Source organism: Salmo salar, chromosome ssa01, assembly GCF_905237065.1.
Source record: "Salmo salar chromosome ssa01, Ssal_v3.1, whole genome shotgun sequence".
Lineage (NCBI taxonomy): Eukaryota > Metazoa > Chordata > Actinopteri > Salmoniformes > Salmonidae > Salmo > Salmo salar.
The window spans coordinates 29,480,994-29,500,838 of record NC_059442.1 but is presented as its reverse complement, the minus strand read 5'-3'; the positions used below and the strand labels follow the sequence as shown (position 1 = coordinate 29,500,838).

The window sequence follows — 19,845 nt, the reverse complement described above, 5'->3', positions numbered from 1 at the left end:
TTCCTGTGTGTATCAAGAATGTTTTGTACACAACGTATATCCCCATTACCAGTCATGTAGCTGGTCATTTGGTCTGACTCAGCGCAGGGATTTCCCTCAAGCAAAAACAGACAGATTGATTTCCAGCCCTACCCAATGTAAAGGGAGCAATCCATTTGTCTTGTTAGAACCTCGCTACAAGGCACACATTTGTAATCATTAACACCAAGCGATGGCTTTATAAAGAAGGAGAGGGTGAGGAAGGATGGAAGTAAAGCAGGACTTTGTCCGAAACGAGCCCAGGGCCTCGGACTACCAGGGTGTGGTAACACTGGAAGCGCTAGCTCCACAAATCATTCCCAGGAAAGCTGAAGACCCCTAGGCACATATCACCTCTGCTGGGAGCTTGGGCGGTGGGATGGGACCTTATCTTCTCCTGACACCAGGCCCTCTTTCACAACACTGAGGTGCTTAAACACCCAACCCCTCTCTCCTTACCTAACCCAGTCCTCCCTTCTCTACCTCCCTTCGTTTATAATCCATTTTGTCTGCTCTATATATAGTGCGGGTTTGTTTTAAATCCGGACAACGCCCCTGGACAACGCCCCTGGACAACCCCCCTGGACAACCCCCCTGGACAACCCCCCTGGACAACGCCCCTGGACAACCCCCCTGGACAACGCCCCTGGACAACGCCCCTGGACGGCACTCTGTGTATACAGTAGCATAGGTGTGGTGCGTGTGTGGCAGGTCGGGGGACTTTACTGCATGTTTCACTGTGCTGCAGCACACAGGGATGATCCTAGTCTCTTTCAGAAGGTAAAAGGTTCCGCTGAAGCCCAGACTGGTTTGCATGAGGGCATTACTGTAGTGGATGCAAATGGTGCAGCTTATTCTGTCAGGGCAAAGGGCCACATTCAGATTACTTCAGCCTAATCAATGCTCTGATTGCCTCATGACGTTTGGTATCGAAAACAACTGGTTGCCATACACAAGACAGGAATAAGATATCAGTCTGACTGTACACCATGCTTTTCCTCTAGAGAATCAAATCAAATAAAGAAAAAAACAAGTTGACCAACATTTATAAACAACCAAATCCACTGCACTCCCTTTTTTTAAAGAGAGTGGGAGTCCAGTCTTAAAGATGTTTAAAAGCCTTTATGAGGTATTTTATTGGGCCTGTTAGGACAGCAGTGCTGTAGGCTTTCCTCAGCATGGCACTCTGTGTGCCCATAAATAGACAGTCTCCTGGGTCCTCCTCACCTGCTGGTCCAGCGGGGAAGTTCTTGAGGGAGGGTCTCTCCACCAGTGTGTAGGACTCCCCCACCACAAACACCTTGTAGAGCACCGCGTTGTGGTTGATGAAGCTCTGGATCACACACGGAGGCTTCACATCCTTCAGGTCCTCCTCACTGAAGATGATGGCCATCTGTGGAGAGGGAGAAGAGGTCATCAATACAGTTCATCTCATTTCATTCAGAAACTTGTTCATGTACCATAACATCCATCCAACCGGTTTCCATGACATCCACACATATGAATGTTGACCATATGGGCGGACGGAGAAGTGGCTATCGATTGGGCTGACAGAGAACTGTAGAGTGTTTGATGTGTTAAATGATTATCTAGTTAGAGACGCTAATGGATTACAGGGATTTAGCTAACGATCGAGGGTGTGATTAATCTGTGACCCTAAGCGCAGGTTGCCTAGCGGTTAATAGCGTTGGGCTAGTAACCGAAAGGTCTGGTTCAAATCCCTGAGCCGGCAAGGTGTAAAAAAAGATCTGCCGTTCTGCCCTTGAGCAACACAGTTAACCAACAGCTGTTCCCCAGGCGATGATGATGATGATGTGGATTAAGTCAGCCCCCCGCACCTCTCTGATTCAGAGGAGTTGGGTTAAATGAGGAAGACACATTTCAGTTCAATACATTCAGTTGTGCAACTGACTAGGTATCCCCCTTCCCCACCATGACCCTGGTGGCTCTTACCTCGTGGGAGTTGGTTCCGTGGGCTACTCGTGTTTTGCAAACTGAGAGATGGAGGGAGAGGAAGAAGAACAGGTTGAAAATGTTTGTGAGGAAACCACACTTCCCCAATGGCATCCGTGTTGAGAAACAACATGACCGTCACAAGATGACAGCGGGTTATTTTTACACTGACCACAACTTTCAAAACCCCTTCTCCATAAATGGCTGTCTGCAGACAAGAAAGCTAGGTAAATTGGACATACAAGGTGGCTTAAAAATAGCGGAGGGTTTGAAAATAATTAAGCTAAAAATGTACTTCCAGAAGTTAAACCAAGACATTTATAGTTCAACACTGAAAAGTAATATCATTTATAGTTCAACACTGAAAATAAATAACAAACTAATTGCTGTGTAGCTAATATGTGGATACTAAAACCATTTTTTTATTTTTTATTTTGAGTGTTTGGCAGTTTCCCCATCACTACAAATTGTTTCCTAATGTCAACCCCTACAAAGTGAGGAGGAGGAAGGACCCTGTGTAATCATCTGGGTCAAGTGACAATTCCTCTATCAAACAGGAAAGGGAGGGACTTACTAAATGGGAACGTGAGTCCATGCTTTTCAATCTTCTCCAGTGTATCTGGACCACACTCTGTGTTCAGAACCATGAACGGGGGAGAGCAGATTCTCTCATCTAGTGAGGAAGGGAGATGGAGAGAGGGAGGGGAGACAGAGGAAGGAAAGGAGATGAGTAAGAGAGTAGGAACTAGGAAGGAAAACCACATCTTAATATCAGTGAATCTGTTGAAGGATAAAAATCCCTAAGCATGTCATTCAGAAGTCCTTCTTTGTTTCAGCCTGACTATCCAAGAACAGACTCTCACGCACACAGAAACTCAAAACACACCGAGTGACGTGTTCTCTCAGAGATGGCTAGTTTAAAAAAAAAAATGTACCTGTGACGCCAAACATACCCTATTCATACAGCCAAAACACCGACAAGAGAGCTACTTGTCATCTGATGACAGAGGCAGAAGGCCGTCCAATTTTAGACTCACACACAAACACACCACCTGTGTGCGTGTCAGTACCCTGTCATCACTACCTTCCATTATACAGCTGGATTAGAGAACCCTAAAACACACAGCTGCCACCTGAGGGAGGAGCAGAGGAGGTAGAGAGGAGAACAGGCTCCTGTTCAAATAAATAAACAAGGAAGCTGCCAACCCTGTCTGGCCTGCTCTGCCCAGAGAGACGCCACAGCACCAGACAACACATAGATCAGGACCAGACAGAAAACAACAGATTGACAGACAACATTATACACGGGACAAGTCCACAGCTCTTCCAAAACCAGACAAGTGTACATACAGTACATGTACAGTACACATACTCAGGATGGGAGTGCTAGTCACACAGACTGTGTAGCACTTTGGAGAATCGAATCAGAGCTTCATTCTCATTGTTTACATAGTGGCCTGCAGCGGTGGCTGTTTCTCCATCTCCTCTCATAAGACTTGAAGTAAGAGGTTCTGCCATCCCAGGAAATGACGGACAAACATCCTGCAGGTAGAACACAGTAAATCTGCCCTCGTGTAAGCCGATACAGGGCTCCAGACTAACGTTTCCCCTGGTGGCACCAGTCCATTATTTGGACGCACCAAGAATGTTCTCCTGGCGTAACGCTATAGAACAAATGAGTCATTTTTAAAAAGTCATCCATGGTGCTTTATTGAAAAAAATACTACGGAGTGATTATAGTATGATTAAATAAATTTTAAAAAATGGTCAAACATGTCCAAGCAGGAATGTATGATTGAAGTATTTTTATGTGCAACATAAACCAGTGATTGCCATGAATTTGGGTTGACAATTAGGCTATTGTTGCTATATTTTTCTGTCAAAATAGGCCTCCAGAATTTTCTGATTTTAAAAATGGCCAATGTGCGGCTCGCGTGAGCCACATCTCAGACATACCAGAGACATATCCGTTATTTAAAAAAAGGTGTTCATAATATGAAACCCTCCTCTCTTCAGCTAGAAACAGCATACCCCTTTTCAAAACTGTGTTAGTGTTTTACCAGCAACTTATTTTGAAATAACACATTTCTCTCACCCTCTTAATAGAGTCCACAGCTGGAGGGAGAGGGAGTGGGAGTGAGCCACAGAAGCCGGCCACGGCAAAACGGGCACTGCAGGGGCAGGGTAGGCTCTTTCATGGCAGAAATTAAAGCACCTTATTTTAGGTGTACTGTTCAACCAAATCATAGTTTTAACTTGCACAGCCAAGTCAAAGGGTCGCAAAATGCGACTAAATGGTCTCAGCCCAGAGCTCTGCTATATTAAAGTTCTGGGCGCTGCTGTAATTTCCTGGCTATCAGAGATAAGGCAGCTCGTTTGACACAGAAAATCAGTGTCCGGGCCAAACCAAGCGCTGGCATATTGCTGCTGATGACAAAAACACAATAGAAACACTACAGTGTTTGTGTTGTGTGGGCAATGTGATGTCGGTGCTTCCGGTGAGTTGTGCTGAGGTCAGGAGAAACCCACAGGACTGTATTACACTGGCTAGTGGCTACACCCCTGAATGCTGCTGAGCTGTGGTCGCAGATAGGCTACACAGACCCACAGCTCAATGATCACATTGTGGATGTGGAGAGCATATAACAAAGACAGAAAAGGTAGAGACAAATCTCACACTTTTCTGGTTCATACACAGTCAATGAACTATATTTCTTTCAACTGTAAACAACTTCATTTATCCACCATCTTTACATACACTACACAAGATGACTTGCGCTTCAGACCAGTCAGGGAGTGAACGCCCAGGCAGTCATGAGCAGCTGACTCAGGAGGGGAGGAGTGATTGGAGGAAGTAGGGGGATCACCAAGGTGTCAAAGCCATTGGTCCGCTTCCCATTTTGCTGGCCCCGTTGTTCAGCATGCGATTTGCACTATATGTAATGTAGCCAATCACAATCCCCTAATACGGATAGGGTAGGTTCTTATAGTAACAAACCGTAAAACAGGCTGTCTTTTGTTAGAATAATCAACAAAAAGGAAGCAATAAATCACCAACAGAACATTTAATAACAATAGAACAATCAACTTAATGAACACAAGTTAAAAGAAATGCGTAAGTATAGAATTCCCTCAGACTGATTTTAAGGTAGCTAAACATTAAAAAATAACCTAGGCACAAACAATCACCACTTGATTGTTCATACAAGATAAATGTGATTGTACTCTGTGCTCCTTAACTTGTATTCGTCTGTGGTGCTCCTGTTCTGTCAGTGGCTATCAATGGAGACGTGTCAGCAGCCTAGGAGTGTGGCGTGATGAGTGAGACAGAGGCCTGGAGGGTTTACCCATCACACTGCTGTTGTTGTGGGAGGGAGGGGATAGTAATGTCGCACTAACGTCACTTAAAAACAATCCAAAGACCCAACATGTATTTTAATTGTGAGAACAAAAACTCACTTTAAATCCAAATAGACTGCCATCACATGTTCCCATACCTGTGGATCGTGACTTGAGCAAAAACAAAGTCTAAAAAAGGCCCAGTTGGAAGCATCAGGCCCAGATAAAGAGAGACTAGAGGGGATATGAGGATGGTGGTGATGGTGAGTGAAGCACACGGTCTGTGTGTTATGCGTTGGTGTCGTGCTTGGCCCTGGCCGTTTGGCTCTGAGTGCAGGGGATCAATCTCCTCCTCTGTCTAAACACTGTGTGCACTCAGCAGACGTTTACGGGACGTCAGTCCGACTCGAAGCAGACAGCATACACCACTGACTGGCCTGACGCTGTGGAACCTCTCAGAGTTTGGGGATCTGGAGTAGGACAGTACTATACCAGACCCAATACTACCATGACAAAACACCCAATTAAAATGAGAGATTCTCATCTTAAAAGGATGTTATCAATAGGGTTTGATCCTTAAGGGAAAAAACAGGACAGTCTTAAGGAGGCCTGGCTGATTGAAATGTTCATACCGGACACTGGTGAACTCTTTCTATAAAGGCAAGCAGCCACCAGTGAAACTGACCTTCACATTTTCTTTGCAAAAGTTATTATCAGCATTATCAAAGGATTACCAAGTAGGCCTATACTGGTACAAGTCCAGTGTTAACAGTAGATTGAAATCTAAATGTTGCTATTTAAGGCTACATTCCTAGCATTACCAGCTCCTCTTCTATTCCCTTGCTCAGAGCCAAACCAGGGATGTTTTCAAACTCTGTGTGCCCTGCAAGTAAACCCATCATTCTCCAAATCCCGCTGTAAGGAGTTTACAGTAGAAATATAATTATCCATTCATCTTTGTGAGAGAACAACATCTTCAACTCGGCGTCGTAGAGCACCTACGCTGACGTCTTGATTAACTTCATCAGATCAATCCAACAGAACAGGTCCATAAAGGAACAGTGAACTGCTTTGAAGGCAGTCTTTATGTAAGCAAGGCAATCATCTTAGTGGTTTTTATTCAGCCCATGCTGACTATTCTGTGCTGGGGATGGGATGGGCCTGGATGTGTCTGTGCGGTCCTCAGCAGTCCCTCCACAGCTCTTTTTCTTTCATCTGATGAGCCTTTGTATAAATACTGATTTCTTGCATCAGCAGGACACTTGTTATTGTTGGTCGCGTTTGAACCACAAAAACATAGGATTTATGTGGACACCAAATACTCCCCATATAACAAAGCACTACCATAATCCAGTTAAACAAATACCTCAAGAGTCTGGTTCAGTTTGATCCCACAAAAACATCTGTTCATTTAAGGGTGTCCTAGTCCCAGTCCCTTTCTTTTGAAGTGGAAAAGAAATACCAAGACGAAGAGCACCCTGAATCAGATCCTTCACGTTGTACAGCCTGGCGACTGTTGCCATCTTTACAAACACCAAGTGAAATAGAGGCAGCAAGGCTGACTTCTAAACGGAAAAGAGTGGATTCCACCACCTAAAGTAAACAACCGCCCTGCCAAAACAGACTTCGACAACACTCTGGAAAGCTGATGAGCGGAACAATGAGTCATGTGGTGTAGAGGAGACTAATGGGACCAGGAGGACTAACCCCTGTGTAGTTAGGCAACCCCTGTGTAGTTAGGCAACCCCTGTGTAGTTAGGCAACCCCTGTGTAGTTAGGCAACCCCTGTGTAGTTAGGCAAACATTTCACAGGGCTGTCTACTGATCTCCAGGTACACTTATAGAAGTTTAACATGTATCAGCTTACACACAAACAAGCACAAAGCTCTAGTGTTTCCTCCCATTGAGTAGTATTCTTAGCCACTCAGGCAGCCCTCTGACCATGGCAGGCTCTCTGCAGCCTCTGGTACTGGGCAGCCAGCACTGCACTGGGGCTACATGGTCTCAACTGATAAGGAGGAGGAAGTGGCCGTGCCAGAGTGTGCACTTTGGACTTTCCACTCTCATTACAACCAAACAGGAAGAGCAGAAGAGGTTTCACACCAGACAAAATCTGTCCACGAAAATAAGATCACGAAGTGAGTAATTTTTTGTAGAGGTCCAATGAGTGTCAAATTTGGTGAACAAAAAATGGCATTTGTAATTTGCTACGTGAGGCTTATTTGGTCCAACAGAAGTTCCGTAATGGTTTGGTTGTTACGTAGACGCACCAACTGTACATCGGCGTTGTGCCTGTTTGTTCACACGCGCATCTGCACTCTCATTGGCTAGAATGGTTCCACTTGATCTTGCCTCCACCTTCGAGGACATGCATTTCATTTCCATTGTTAGAGCGGTCACAACTATCTTTTCAATATACTATCTCTGCTACAACCCTCCTCTCCATGCTCCCACCAGCACCAGCCACTGGTTGTTGACGACTAGCGCCGAGTCATTTTAGGTCACTTTGGTTTCGGCTCGATTATAAAATAAATAAATCACGGTTTTCTGTAAAGAAATGTTTTACGTTAATTGCACTGTGCATTACGTGGGTTAAATGTTGTAACACTGAATAAAACCATTAATAAAAGTCCCATGGTGGTAGTGACTGACCATTACGGCATCATTTATTCACATTACTTTAATCAAAAATGTGTTTTATTTGATGACTGTGATTTCATCTCTGTAGAGCTGCTGCCTATGCTGTCTCAATCACTATTTTAGTAGTTCTTCGAAATAAAGAAGACACTTTTATGACTGCTGAATACCAACTATCAATCACTTAGATCATGTATTTTCGGGCTCGCGAAGCAACTGCTTTCTATCCCTCTCGATCAAGTGTTCACTCTTCTCTCAGTGACTGCTCCTCACAGAGCGGACAAGTTAAAGCACCAAAGGATTATGGTCATTGTAGTTAATTACCACTTTTATGCACTAAACTATGTAGAATATTGGCCTGTTGGAAACTACAATTCCCTACGTCGCACAGTTCAGACTTGATCTGATTTCTCTCTAAATAAACCGCACATCGAGCTAAATGGAATTCTAATAACTTAACCGACGGTCAATTAGTAAAAAAACTAAAGAATAACCTACATTTGGGTTAATCGCTCAGCACTATTGACTACAGAAACTAACACTTTAATTCACGATCACAAACTGTTTTTTTCTTGTCATGTTGTAATGCGATCTGACGGTTTACATTTCAACATCCCAGTCCAACCTTCCAGAATCTTCTGGGTGAAAACTACAGCATGAGGAGTATTCAAAAGGTTCACCACTTCAGTCACTCAATAGCAGATGCATCACATCATTATAGCAGGCCCCTTATCCAACCATGTCCTATGAGTAAGCAAGCCAGCCAGCCCCCCCACATAGTCATGTGAACCCATAGGACACACAGAGGCTTCCCTCAATTCAGACAGCTTACAGACCTTGTTACCTAACCACCAACATGTCTATTTGGGAGAAAAAAACAGACATTTTCGGTGTTCTATTTTAAGCAACTGACGCCACTTTACATTCGGAGACATCTCTGATCTATTCCTCTGCGGTGCGGTGCGGTGGTGCGTGCGGTGCGGTGCGGTGCGTGTGGTACGTGCCGTGCGGTGGTGCGTGCGGTGCGTGCGGTGCGGTGCGTGCGGTGCGGTGCGTGCGGTGCGGTGCGGTGCGTGCGAGTACGGAAGGGTTTTCATGTAATGGCTCCAGGTTTATGTCCCATACCATGTTCTCAGTAAATGAACAGCAGATGAGTCACGTGTGTTTACAGTAGAGAAAAGCTCTGTTGTTAATGTGCCATCATTCCACTGCTCTGCTCCAGTCTCTGGACCCAGACCCAGACAGGCTACACAGCCAGCCCACTGGGGACCATATGCTTCCTGTGACAGAAGATCTAGGTGCTGCTGGCCTGCTGGATGACAGCCTCCTCTAGCTAATACAGCTTTAGTCCATCACTGGATACAACACACACTCTGGTAGAGGCAGGAGCCAGGTTCACCAGGGGTTCACAGAGGGATGGTTCTGTCATAGTGGGAGTTATGCTCCTCTACTGCCTGCATAAAGCACCTGGTAGGAAGCACAACATGATATTATTTAACTACAGGGTGACACGATCCACCGCTGAAATAAGTCACACCACCATCTCCTGGTCACTTTCTCAGAAACTAAATCAAAACAATCTGTTATCACAACCAATCCTTGACACAACAGATAACTCCCTCTAAAAATCCCACATACACACTCCTGTGGGATCTTTTGCGGTCTAGGACTGGCAGTGGCACTGGGGATATTGGGAGTTAAATCATACCAGTGCGAGGCAGTGCCAGTGTTGCGTGTGTGGTACCTTGCATGCAGTCCTCTATCCTGTGGATGAGCTGGTAGGACTTGCAGCGGTCCAGCAGGGTCCTGATGGCTGGGAGGGGATCCAGCACGATGGTCTCAGGGTGGGCCTCAATGTAGTCCTGAAAGGAGGCACCACACACACACACACACACACACACACACACACACACACACACACACACACACACACACACACACACACGAGATTATGAGGGAGCACACATCCCAGCTAATGTAGGCAGTCTGGACACTGTGCAACACTTACACGTCACAGTAGGACAGGGCTCAGTGTATTTCCATTTTGATACCCTGCTCATTCCTTCATGCCCACTGTGTTGTGTGTTCATCATCACTGTGCCCTGCATGGCAGGCTGTTAGGTCGGCGTGAGGTTTCCTGATTTATATAACCCCACCCCCATCTCTCTATCCTCCTCGTCTCAACACTCCATCCTCCTCTCCAAGCCATCTCCCTCCTCCATCTCTCACTCTCTCCACTTTCACCTCTCTGCACAGTCCTTCTTCCTGCCAGCCTGTCATCATGTCAGTCTTTTAGCTACTCTTCAACACTGGCAGATGCTTTGGCCTAAACATTATGCAAAAGAGTCAACACCCCTCCCCCCCACGTCAGTGAAATCTCATTTTTGCGTAAATACATTTTTAGACATAGGCAAAGAGGTCTAATGTAGCCTAACAAACATACATGCACACACACAGGCACAGAAATGCCTGCCTACACACACCATTTATTTTCCTTGAGACTGAACATCTTTCTGTTGAGAGAGTATGACTCCTGCCAGCGCTGATCAAAACAGTAGTGTTGTTACATAAGACAAACATGTTGCCATCAAAAACTAAAGCCAAACCAATCTTCCAGTGGTTTAAAAGACGTGACAACTCCTCTGAATTTTGGCCATCAATTTGCTTAAAAAAAAGATATATAAAAAATGTCCTATAAATGTGTGTGAGGGAAAAGGGTGGGACAGACAGTGGATTCCTCCATGGGGATGAGAGTGTTGACAGAGTGTGCTAGGTAATAATGGAGAAAGATGTCTACCTACAGGTAGCTGCCATAATAAAAGGAAACACTTTCGTAAATGAGGGTTCTGGCGGCTCTTTTGGTGTGGGGTGCATTTCCTGGCATGGTTTAGGTCCTTTCAACCCATTAAGGCGACCGTATGCTTCCCAGTTGAAACAGCTCCGAAGAGATTGTCCATATATGACGACATTTGGGTACACATGGTTTTCCCCAAGGCAAGCCAAAATTGGTAGCCGAAGTCTATGCCACTTTGTTTGTGATTGGTCAACAGTAAGGATTCTTCATAAAAGTCTGTTGTCATTCAACGAGAGACTGCTCGTTTACATGCACTTTTTGTTACTGAGAAATACTGCACCAAACATCTCAGCTAGATGTAAAATTGCACGACTAAGATCTCATCAGCAGAAGAGTCAAAATGAAATGACAGATTTCTTGAGTCATTTTAGACCAATTTTGACTATTATGAGGAAGTGGATACTGCATACTACGGTGTCTCAAAACGGACAAATGGTACTATTGCCGCTTTTTAAAAGTTTTTCAAGAGAAGGTCTTAAGGGAGTATGCGAGCACACTCGTTGGTTTAGGCGCCAGAGGGCAAGGTAAACACCAATAAATACACAGCCATTCTGAGCAATCACCTTCAACCTACGGTAAAGCATTTCTATCCTGATAGGAGTGGTCTATTCCAGGATGAAAATGCCCCCATCCACAGGGTACAAGTGGTCACTGAATGATTTGATGAGCATGAAAACGATGTAAAGCATATGTCATGGACGCCCAGCCACCAGATCTCAACCCAATTGAATACTTAAGGGAGATTCTGGAGTGGCGCCTAAGACAGTGTTTTCCACCACCATCAGAACATTTTCTGGTGGAAAAATGGTGTCGCATCCCTCCAATAGAGTTCCAGACTCTATGCTAAGGTGCATTGAAGCTGTTCTGGCTCATGGTGGCCCAACACCCTATTAAAACACTATGTTGGCGTTTCCTTTATTTTGCCAGTTAACTGTACATATGCAAATGGTACAGGCCAACATATTATGTATAACCCAATTCATAGGCCTATACTTGAAGGCCAAGTGTTTATTGATGGTGTTCTTCACAATCAACAAGCACTACCTGTGGTTGCCTGTTTTGCAATAGAAGGCAGTTGTGGTATTTCCCCCTAAACGTCCTCTAAGGAAAAGAATACCACATTCACCTAAATCCACAGGATATGGTTGATGCCCTTTAAGATGTAAATAAAGCCTTGCACAGTTAGAGAACATCTAATTCAGTTATAGTCAAAAGAAGTTATGCAAACTATTGGGCAATGTTTGCACAATGAAGTCCAGTGACAGTTCTGATCATTAATGCTGTTTATTTCCATGCCACTGAATGACGGACTGACTAAATGCAAGGCTATATGTGACGTTCAGCGGCAGGGACAAAGTTAAATTCTAATCTCCCTGAAAGAAAACCTGCCCGCCAACTGCTTGTTATATTGCTGTGTAGCGTCTCTGATAGCAATAAGTACTATGCCTCCACACAGCAAGATGGGGATATTCTGAGTCATAAAATACCTACAGGAGGGAGTGGAGATCAAATCAACAGTTGTTAACCAACCCTCCCTTTCAACCATCCTAGTCATCTGCAGCCAAGATCGATATCATTTCAAGAGGTGGGGTCCTTGACTGGCTCTACTGACAGGTACAATAGGCTTGAAGAAGAGGACTGGCCACCCCTCAGAGCCTGGTTCCTCTCTAGGTTTCTTCCTAGGTTCCTGCCTTTCTTGGGAGTTTTTCCTAGCCACCGTGCTTCTACATCTGCATTGCTTGCTGTTTGGGATTTTAGGCTGGGTTTCTGTATATCACTTTGTGACATCAGCTGATGTAAAAAAAATAATATATATATCTAAAAAAAGGCTTTATAAATAAATTTGATTGATTGATCCCCACTTTTAAAATGGCATAAAAGAAAGGAACTGAACATTGCGTGCTGATGTGACATTAAGATTAATATCTAAAAAAATCTGAGAAGCATTTTGTTCTGTTGATTATCTGTCCCTTGTGAACATCCCCATCTTTCCTTTCCAAATAAGCAGTCAGCAGCAGTGTAGTCTCAGTCCCTGGCAGTGAGGATGGCGTGACTGCACACGATAACAGCAGAGCCCTCTGAGTCATCCAGAGACAGAGGGCGAGAGAAGGGTGGCATGGATAGAGACCACATCTAACACCTTTTAAAGCACTGCCAGATCGATCCACACAAGAACAAACACACAGCAACCATCACCACACACACCTCAGACTTCAAAACACATTCATTTCAAACTGTTCCCACTAAGATGAGACACAAAATGAGTGCACAACATTCATAACACAGGCTGTTCCTGTGAGATACAGAAATACATGACCACTTCCCCCTCTAATTAGCAAAACCACTTTAATTACCAGACGTGTTGTAGTGGTGAAATCTGTCTGTGATGTTGTGGAATCATAGACTGTTGGCCGTTGTAACTCAGGCTCTCCCTCCCTCCACCCCTCACCTGCACTCTCTGCACCAGCAGGACTGACTGGGTGTCGTTCTGGTCAGCCTCCAGGATCAGGTCGGTCAGCTTGTGGATGATGACGTCTAGGGGACCTTGCTCCTCCAGGGGCTGGCTCAGGTCCAGCTGGGGAGACACGGGAGAGGTCAGGGGTTAGAGGTCAACAAGGAAACAAACAAGGAAAGCTACTGTACTACCACTATAGTCATAACCACTGTCTTTTTGTTTTGTATGTTTTTGGTAACACTCTTGCTTAACAATGTAAAATGATGCAGCAGGGGGTGTTTCCTTCCTGCAGAGATACAGAACAAGCTCTGCCTCAACAGGCATAGAGTTATAGGATAGGCCTGGCTGCTGTGGTCAGTAGTGTACTGTAGGTCGATACTGGTGTTGTGAAGCCACTGGGGGAGTTGTGTGGGTCAGCACATATACCCAGAGGACGGACACGCAAGCACACACACGCTCACCCTCTCCAGAAGGAGTGACAGGCTTTGGGGCACAACGGTCACTCTTCTACTGGGCTACATGATGTGTCCAAATCACAAGGAGCCTCTATTGTGATCTAAGCTGAATGGATCCACTGTGGTGTGCGGGAGGGAGGGGGTCAATGTGTGTGTGAGAGACAGTATGTACGGGTGTGTATTCTGATTCTCTAAATCTCCTGATTTGTGTGCTTTAGACCGTACCCTTTTCTAAGGCTGTTTTGTCATCATGTCTGAGTCTCCATTATGTTTGTATGCAACTGTATGCCTGCTTGTGTGTGTGTGTGTACTTCAGTAGGCTCGTCTCCAGCAGAGGGGCCATGCATTTCTGAACTGAAGAAATGGCTCACTGATAGTGAAGAGCTATTTTGAGACACACAAATCAGCAAAAAACTAAAGTCAGACTGAGTCCAGAACTGTCTAATCATACAGCAAGGCCGAGCATGCTCGTTCTTTCCTATAATTAACGATGGGCATTTAGCAGACTAACTGCAATACTTGCTAAATGCAAAAATAACATGCAAATAAATAGGCCTACATGGTATGGAATGACCGTTTGTTCCACTTTATTAAATCTATTGGTACAGTAAAATGGGTGTAAGGCATTGGCCTTATACACAAAGAGGATTTTCCCACAGGTACCAGACTGGTCAAGCATTCTGCACTAGACAAGAACACTGCCCGTCTTCTATATCTGCGTGTACACAGGTAACTCACTTCTGATAAGGAGCACATTGGAAGGCATTGTGTGGGTTGAAAGCATTATGAGGGCTAGATGTCTTTAAAAAGGAGCGTTAGACCGTTATCACTCATTATCACCCACTTTATCAGTAACTGGAGATCTGTCAATAAAATACGTCTAGCTTGCTTAGCTAGTTCAAGCAGCGGGTTCATCTGAGTCATTTGTGTTCAGCATGGGAGCAAAATACAGACACCTTAACGGCACACAGTGGGTCAGTCAGACAGGCAGGTGAACAATAACGTTCAGCACAGAGAGATGTGAAAATTGAAAAGCTGCTAAACACTAACATGGTCTGGCAGTGCAGGGAAGAGGACAGGTCTTACGCTTGGATCACACCGACAGCGTTCTTGCGCAAAATAGTACGCAGCATCATCTGGATGTGTGCAACAAAAGTTCAACATTCACCTTCTGCTACCATTTCTGTCAAGCCGTCTACGCATACAGTTTGGCTCATATGTTCGATAAATCCAACGTATGCACCACACTGAACGCACCGCAACACAATGCTGCAAGGCAAATCACATTTTATTTGTCACATGCACCGAATACAACAGGTGTAAACCTTACAGTGAAATGCTTACTTACAAGCCCTTAACCAACAATGCAACTTTAAGAAAATAACAAAAAAATACATTTTAAGATATGAATAACAAACAATTAAAGAGCACCAGTAAATAACAGCGGGGCTATATACAGGCGGTGCTGGTACAGAGTCAGTGTGCGGGGGCACCATTGTCGAGGTAATTTAGGTAATATGTACATGTAGGTAGAGTTATTAAAGTGATTATGCATAGAAAATAACAGAGAGTAGCAGAAAATAGTCTGGGTAGCTATTTGATTAGCTGTTCAGGAGCATTATGGCTTGGGGTTGAAGCTACTTAGGTGCCTCTTGGACCTAGACTTAGCGCTCCGACAGGGGCAGAAATCCCGGGGGGGACACGACCCCCCCCCATCCTGGGAAAACTATGATTTGTCCCCCCCAATATATCACTGAAACATAACTATGTAATTTAAATAATTGTAATAATACGCAATGAAAGCAATTGTGCTGATTATAGACACTTAATAGCGCGTTTTTAACCTGTTATGGCTAGGGGGCAGTATTTTCACGGCTGGATAAAAAACGTACCCGATTTAATCTGGTTACTACTCCTGCCCAGTAACTAGAATATGCATATAATTATTGGCTTTGGATAGAAAACACTCCAAAGTTTGTAAAACTGTTTGAATGGTGTCTGTGAGTATAACATAACTCAAATGGCAGGTCAAAACCTGAGAGATTCCTTTACAGGAAGTGGCCTGTCTGACCATTTCTTGAACTTCTTTGCCATCTCTATCTTTTACAAAGGATCTCTGCTCTAACGTGACACTTCCTACGTCTTCCATGGGCGCTCAGAGCCCGGGAAAAAACAGAATGTCGTCATCCCAGCCCCAGGCTGAAACACATTATCGCCTTTCTCAAGTGGCCGATCAAGGGACTGTGGGCTTAGGCGCGTGCCCTGGCCGCCCCCGTCTTTGTGATTTTTCCTCTGTTTGCCGAAAAGGAGATTCCCGGTCGGAATATTATCGCTTTTTTACGAGATAAAATGCATAAAAATTGATTTTAAACAGTGGTTGACATGCTTCGAAGTACGGTAATGGAATATTTAGAATTTTTTTGTCACGAATTGCGCCATGCGCACGACCCTGATTTACCATTTCGGATAGTGTCTGGGACGCACGAACAAAACGCCGCTATTCGGATATAACGATGGATTATTTTGGACCAAACCAACATTTGTTATTGAAGTAGCAGTCCTGGGAGTGCAATCTGATATTGGTGAGTGCTAAACTTGCCGGGTGTCTAAATAGCTAGCCCGTGATGGCTGGGCTATGTACTTAGAATATTGCAAAATGTGCTTTCACCAAAAAGCTATTTTAAAATCGGACATATCGAGTGCATAGAGGAGTTCTGTATCTATAATTCTTAAAATAATTGTTATGCTTTTTGTGAACGTTTATCGTGAGTAATTTAGTAAATTGCTAGCAAATTCCCCGGAAGTTTGCGGGGGGGTATGCTAGTTCTGAACGTCACATGCTAATGTAAAAAGCTGTTTTTTGATATAAATATGAACTTGATCGAACAAAACATGCATGTATTGTATAACATAATGTCCTAGGTGTGTCATCTGATGAAGATCATCAAAGGTTAGTGCTGCATTTAGCTGTCTTCTGGGTTTTTGTGACATTATATGCTAGCTTGAAAAATGGGTGTCTGATTATTTCTGGCTTGGTACTCTGCTGACATAATCTAATGTTTTGCTTTCGCTGTAAAGCCTTTTTGAAATCGGACAGTGTGGTTAGATAAAGGAGAGTCTTGTCTTTAAAATGCTGTGAAATAGTCATATGTTTGAAAAATTGAAGTTTTTGTATTTTTGAGGAATTTGTAATTCGCACCACGCCTATCATTGGATATTGGAGCAGGTGTTCCGCTAGCGGAACGTCTAGATGTAAGAGGTTAAGTTTCAAAAGATTGCGACCCCCCCACCCTTTGCCTCACAATGGTGGGGGGGGCAAAGGCGGAGGTGTTGCTAACATTTACGATAGCAAATTTCAATTTACAAAAAAAACAAACAATGACGTTTTCGTCTTTTGAGCTTCTAGTCATGAAATCTATGCAGCCTACTCACTCACTTTTTAAAGCTACTGTTTACAGGCCTCCTGGGCCATATGCAGTGTTTCTCACTGAGTTCCCTGAATTCCTATCGGATCTTGTAGTCATAGCAGATAATATTCTAATTTTTGGTGACTTTAACATTCACATGGAAAAGTCCACAGACCCACTCCAAAAGGCTTTCGGAGCCATCATCGACTCAGTTGGTTTTGTCCAACATGTCTCTGGACCTACTCACTGCCACAGTCATACTCTGGACCTAGTTTTGTCCCATGGAATAAATGTTGTGGATCTTAATGTTTTTCCTCATAATCCTGGATTATCGGACCACCATTTTATTGCGTTTGCAATTGCAACAAATAATCTGCTCAGACCCCAACCAAGGAGCATTAAAAGTCGTGCTATAAATTCTCAGACAACCCAAAGATTCCTTGATGCCCTTCCAGACTCCTTCTGCCTACCCAAGGACGTCAGAGGACAAAAATCAGTTAACCACCTAACCGAGGAACTCAATTTAACCTTGCGCAATACACTAGATGCAGTTGCACCCCTAAAAATTAAAAACATCTGTCATAAGAAACTACCTCCCTGGTATACAGAAAATACACGAGCTCTGAAGCAAGCTTCCAGAAAATTGGAACGGAAATGGCGCCACACCAAACTGGAAGTCTTCCGACTAGCTTGGAAAGACAGTACCGTGCAGTATCGAAGAGCCCTCACTGCTGCTCGATCATCCTATTTTTCCAACTTAATTGAGGAAAATAAGAACAATCCAAAATGTCTTTTTGATACTGTCGCAAAGCTAACTAAAAAGCAGCATTCGCAAATGGAGGATGGCTTTCACTTTAGCAGTAATACATTTATGAACTTCTTTGAGGAAAAGATCATGATCATTAGAAAGCAAATTACGGACTCCTCTTTAAATCTGGGTATTCCTCCAAAGCTCCATTGTCCTGAGTCTGCACAACTCTGCCAGGACCTAGGATCAAGGGAGATACTAAAGTGTTTTAGTACTATATCTCTTGACACAATGATGAAAATAATCATGGCCTCCAAACCCTCAAGCTGCATACTGGACCCTATTCCAACTAAACTACTGAAAGAGCTGCTTCCTGTGCTTGGCCCTCCTATGTTGAACATAATAAACGGCTCTCTATCCACCAGATGTGTACCAAGCTCACTAAAAGTAGCAGTAATAAAGCCTCTCTTGAAAAAGCCGAATCTTGACCCAGAAATTATAAAAAACTATCGGCCTATATCGAATCTTCCATTCCTCTCAAAAAAAATTGAAAAAGCTGTTGCACAGCAACTCACTGCCTTCCTGAAGACAAACAATGTATACGAAACGCTTCAGTCTGGTTTTAGACCCCATCATAGTACTGAGACTGCACTTGTGAAGGTGGTAAATTACCTTTTAATGACGTCAGACCGAGGCTCTGCATCTGTCCTCGTGCTCCTAGATCTTAGTGCCGCTTTTGATACCATCGATCACCACATTCTTTTGGAGAGATTGTAAACCCAAATTGGTCTACATGGACAAGTTCTGGCCTGGTTTAGATCTTATCTGTCGGAAAGATATCAGTTTGTCTCTGTGAATGGTTTGTCCTCTGACAAATCAACTGTAAATTTCGGTGTTCCTCAAGGTTCCGTTTTAGGACCACTATTGTTTTCACTATATATTTTACCTCTTGGGGATGTCATTCGAAAACATAATGTTAAATTTCACTGCTATGCGGACGACACACAGCTGTACATTTCAATGAAACATGGTGAAGCCCCAAAATTGCCCTCGCTAGAAGCCTGTGTTTCAGACATAAAGAAGTGGATGGCTGCAAACTTTCTACTTTTAAACTCGGACAAAACAGAGATGCTTGTTCTAGGTCCCAAGAAACAAAGAGATCTTCTGTTGAATCTGACAATTAATCTGGATGGTTGTACAGTCGTCTCAAATAAAACTGTGAAGGACCTCGGCGTTACTCTGGACCCTGATCTCTCTTTTGAAGAACATATCAAGACTGTTTCAAGGACAGCTTTTTTCCATCTACGTAACATTGCAAAAATCAGAAACCTTCTGTCCAAAAATGACGCAGAAAAATTAATCCATGCTTTTGTTACTTCTAGGCTGGACTACTGCAATGCTCTACTTTCCGGCTACCCGGATAAAGCACTAAACAAACTTCAGTTAGTGCTAAATACGGCTGCTAGAATCCTGACTAGAACCAAAAAATTGTATCATATTACTCCAGTGCTAGCCTCCCTACACTGGCTTCCTATTAAGGCAAGGGCTGATTTCAAGGTTTTACTGCTAACCTACAAAGCATTACATGGGCTTGCTCCTACCTATCTTTCCGATTTGGTCCTGCCGTACATACCTACACGTACGCTACGGTCACAAGACGCAGGCCTCCTAATTGTCCCTAGAATTTCTAAGCAAACGGCTGGAGGTAGGGCTTTCTCCTATAGAGCTCCATTTTTATGGAATGGTCTGCCTACCCATGTGAGAGACACAGACTCAGTCTCAACCTTTAAGTCTTAACTGAAGACTTATCTCTTCAGTAAGTCCTATGATTAAGTATAGTCTGGCCCAGGAGTGTGAAGGTGAACGGAAAGGCTGGAGCAACGAACCGCCCTTGCTGTCTCTGCCTTGCCGGTTCCCCTCTTTCCACTGGGATTCTCTGCCTCTAACACTATTACAGGGGCTGAGTCACTGGCTTACTG

The 19,845-nt window shown here is 44.1% G+C and overlaps 1 protein-coding gene across 5 annotated transcripts in view; it reads right to left on the bottom strand.

Moving 5' to 3' along the window:
* LOC106597151 (inositol-tetrakisphosphate 1-kinase-like) overlaps positions 1-19,845 on the bottom strand; it is a 49,652-nt gene that overhangs the window by 5,080 nt on the left and 24,727 nt on the right. For all 5 annotated transcript variants that reach the window (XR_006769515.1, XM_014188432.2, XM_014188397.2 and 2 more), the window contains exons 4-8: positions 13,251-13,376; positions 9,692-9,809; positions 2,546-2,644; positions 1,972-2,012; positions 1,246-1,411 (exon numbers count right to left, since the gene is read on the bottom strand). Coding sequence is in view for 4 of the 5 variants with exons in the window: in XM_014188432.2 (XP_014043907.1) it covers positions 1,246-1,411; positions 1,972-2,012; positions 2,546-2,644; positions 9,692-9,809; positions 13,251-13,376 (550 nt within the window). In the remaining variant the exon portion in view is untranslated. The remainder of the gene's footprint in view (positions 1-1,245; positions 1,412-1,971; positions 2,013-2,545; positions 2,645-9,691; positions 9,810-13,250; positions 13,377-19,845) is intronic.